Below are 2,909 nucleotides of genomic sequence, written 5' to 3' on the forward strand. Positions count from 1 at the left end.
ACGAGGGAAGGAGGGAGAGAGGCAGCAGCACTGACCGTGGACACGGCCTCAGCCACACTGGTCAGCACGAATGCAGGGACAAGGGAGGGAGAGAGGCAGCAGCACTGACCGTGGACACGGCCTCAGCCACACTGGTCAGCACGAATGCAGGGACGAGGGAAGGAGGGAGAGAGGCAGCAGCACTGACCGTGGACACGGCCTCAGCCACACTGGTCAGCACGAATGGCCGCAGCGAGTGCAGCAGTATCTTCTGCTCCATGAGCACAAACTGCAGCAGCAGCATGCAGTTGTCTGGGCCAAGGTTCTTGAGGAGCGTGACAAACGACGCGCCGCTGAAACGAGAAACGACGACGCAGGGGTAGAAATGAACTTTTGAACAAGGGAGTCCAACAGACTGGACTCACTGCCCTCAAAGAGAGGGATTCAACAGCAAAATGAGGGAGTACGTAGTCTGAAGTTCAAAACTAAAGATATTAACAATAACGCATGTGCTTATTTTGAAGGTTCATGAGATTGCACGTCTGCCAAAATGTCTTTGGGCATTTTAATACTGAAACATTCCGCGAGGACGTGCTCTGGAACAAACTAGTTATAGCAGAATTTTCAGGGAGTCACACGGACTCCTGCATATGTCAAATCAGGGAGTCCGCTCTGGAATGAACTAGTTAGTATAGCAGAATTTTCAGGGAGTCACACGGACTCCTGCATATGTCAAATCAGGGAGTCCGACAGTAAATCAGGGAGTATTTGACTCCGGACTCGCATAAATTTCGCACCCTGACAACGCGTCGGCGTCGAGTCAAGGTGGCGCCAGCGGTGATTTGCGCGGCACAACGAGAGATCCGACGAAACGCTACTATTTAATGCGACACCCCATCACGCTGTTCACATTTCACACGACTAGGGGTACCTCTCACAATAACACACGCGTAGAAAATGTATCTGCTCGATTCACATCTTTTCACCAAACATAAAAAGCGATACTATTTTGTAAACGTTGATAGTGGGGTGGGGTGAAAAAGTTGCTGTCTATGATATTGATACACGTGAACATCCACCTAATGCTGATGTAACATCATTCAGTGGCGAAAAGTGGCATCCCTGCCTCACAAGCATGGTTTCTGATTCATGAATACTAAGCATCGCAGGCAAGTTTCGACACCTATCACATGCAATATGATAATTTCTCGTGGAAACAGGTGCAGAGCAGACAACATGCTCACGTGATTGCGTCACATTTCTGGTGGTGAAGGAAAAGGATAAACATACAGTGACAGAAACACACAAGTGTAGCATAATACTGCACTCACGAGCTGACACGTATATTAATCAATAGCAGCAGGGATTAAGTAAAAGATAACTGACAGGAGATTGGCAGGCAGCGGGGTACAGAGATTCAAATTCTACCTGCATCAGGGTTGCAGTGAAATGCTAGAGGCTACTGCTGCCCTACCATTGCTTACCTCTGAGGTAATGGCGTGTCCACGGGCTGAGACAGAAAGAGTGCATGACGAGACATGTTTTCCGATGCAAGCTGAAAGAATTACGGAAACACTGATTACGAATAATGACAGAGAAGGTTTGTTCAGGAGGGGACGGCTAGTTACAACATATACGCTGTCAGGCTTTTACTAATTCTTATAGGTAAAGGAGTCCATTATACATAACAGGGGTAGAAATTAATTTGACAATTTACAGGCCAGCCGGGCCTGTAGGTAAGGGATTTTACAGGCCCACCAGGCGAATTACAGGCCCGCAACATTTCCCGATACCGCAAAAAATAAAAAATAAATGACAAAAATTTGAAATTTTTACAATAACAAATACGATAACTTTTCATCCTCGCTGGCGTTGCCGGGGACGATTTTGCATGCTGGGGGTGGATTTTCTACAGGACCGTCAGGCTTGCTAGTATTAGAAATGTCAGGCCCGAGCCTTAAAATACGGGCATCGGGCCCGCGGGCCCCTTATGATTTCGACCCATGCATAATAGAAAGAGAAGAGAAGTGTGTCATGAATGTTAACAGACGAACCTGTATCATGATTCTCGGTTTCTCTGGGGACGGAAAGGGAACTTGCCAGACCATGTGTGAAATAAATCTAGAAACAGATGAGAGCACACGGTATTAGGAACAATGTTTTAAACAGTACGTGACGCAAATTTCAGTAGTCGTGTTAATCGAGTCAATGCTTAACGTTAAAACTGCTATTACATCTGCTGCTGCTGCTAATGCTGCTAGTACTGCTGTTGCTATAACTTATACTGCTGCTGTTGCTACAACTTCTACTGCGGCTACTGCTGTTGCTACGATTCTACTGCTGCTGTTGCTACAACTTCTACTGCTGCTGCTGCTACTGCTGCTACTACTCTGCTACTAGTACTACTAATGCTACTGCAGCTATTAGAAGTACTTGTACTGCAGTTGGTGCTGCTGTTGCTGTAACGTATACTGCTGCTGTTGCTACAACTTCTACTGCTGCTGCTACTACTCTGCTACTAGTACTACTAATGCTACTGCAGCTATTAGAAGTACTTGTACTGCAGTTGCCGCTGCTGTTGCTGTAATGTATACTGCTGCTGTTGCTCCAACTTCTACTGCAGCTACTGCTTGCTGTTGCTACAATTATACTGCTGCTACTGCTGCTGCTGTTGCTACTACTGCTGCTGCTAGTACTACTGCTGCTGCTACTGCAGCTGTTGCTATTGTTTGGCTACTGCTGTTGCTATTGTTTGGCTACTGCTGTTACTACTTGTACTACTACTGTTGCTGAGCTGTTACTACTGCTATTGTTACTAGTACAACTACTGCCACTACTGTTGCTACTAGTACTACTGCATCTATTGCTGCTTCGAGTACAGCCGCGGCTGCTGATCGCCACTGATAACTACCCCTCCCCCCAACCCCCCC

General features: G+C 46.9%; 1 protein-coding gene across 1 annotated transcript in view; it reads right to left on the reverse strand.

The window, feature by feature from the left end:
- The window catches only part of LOC106809386 (C-myc promoter-binding protein-like), a 35,699-nt gene that overhangs the window by 22,880 nt on the left and 9,910 nt on the right, over positions 1-2,909 (reverse strand). The window contains exons 8-10 of the mRNA XM_014812450.1: positions 2,034-2,100; positions 1,464-1,534; positions 188-332 (exon numbers count right to left, since the gene is read on the reverse strand). Of these exons, the coding sequence (XP_014667936.1) occupies positions 188-332; positions 1,464-1,534; positions 2,034-2,100 (283 nt within the window). The remainder of the gene's footprint in view (positions 1-187; positions 333-1,463; positions 1,535-2,033; positions 2,101-2,909) is intronic.

Source organism: Priapulus caudatus, unplaced genomic scaffold (assembly GCF_000485595.1).
Source record: "Priapulus caudatus unplaced genomic scaffold, Priapulus_caudatus-5.0.1 Scaffold350, whole genome shotgun sequence".
Taxonomy (NCBI): Eukaryota; Metazoa; Priapulida; class Priapulimorpha; order Priapulimorphida; family Priapulidae; genus Priapulus; species Priapulus caudatus.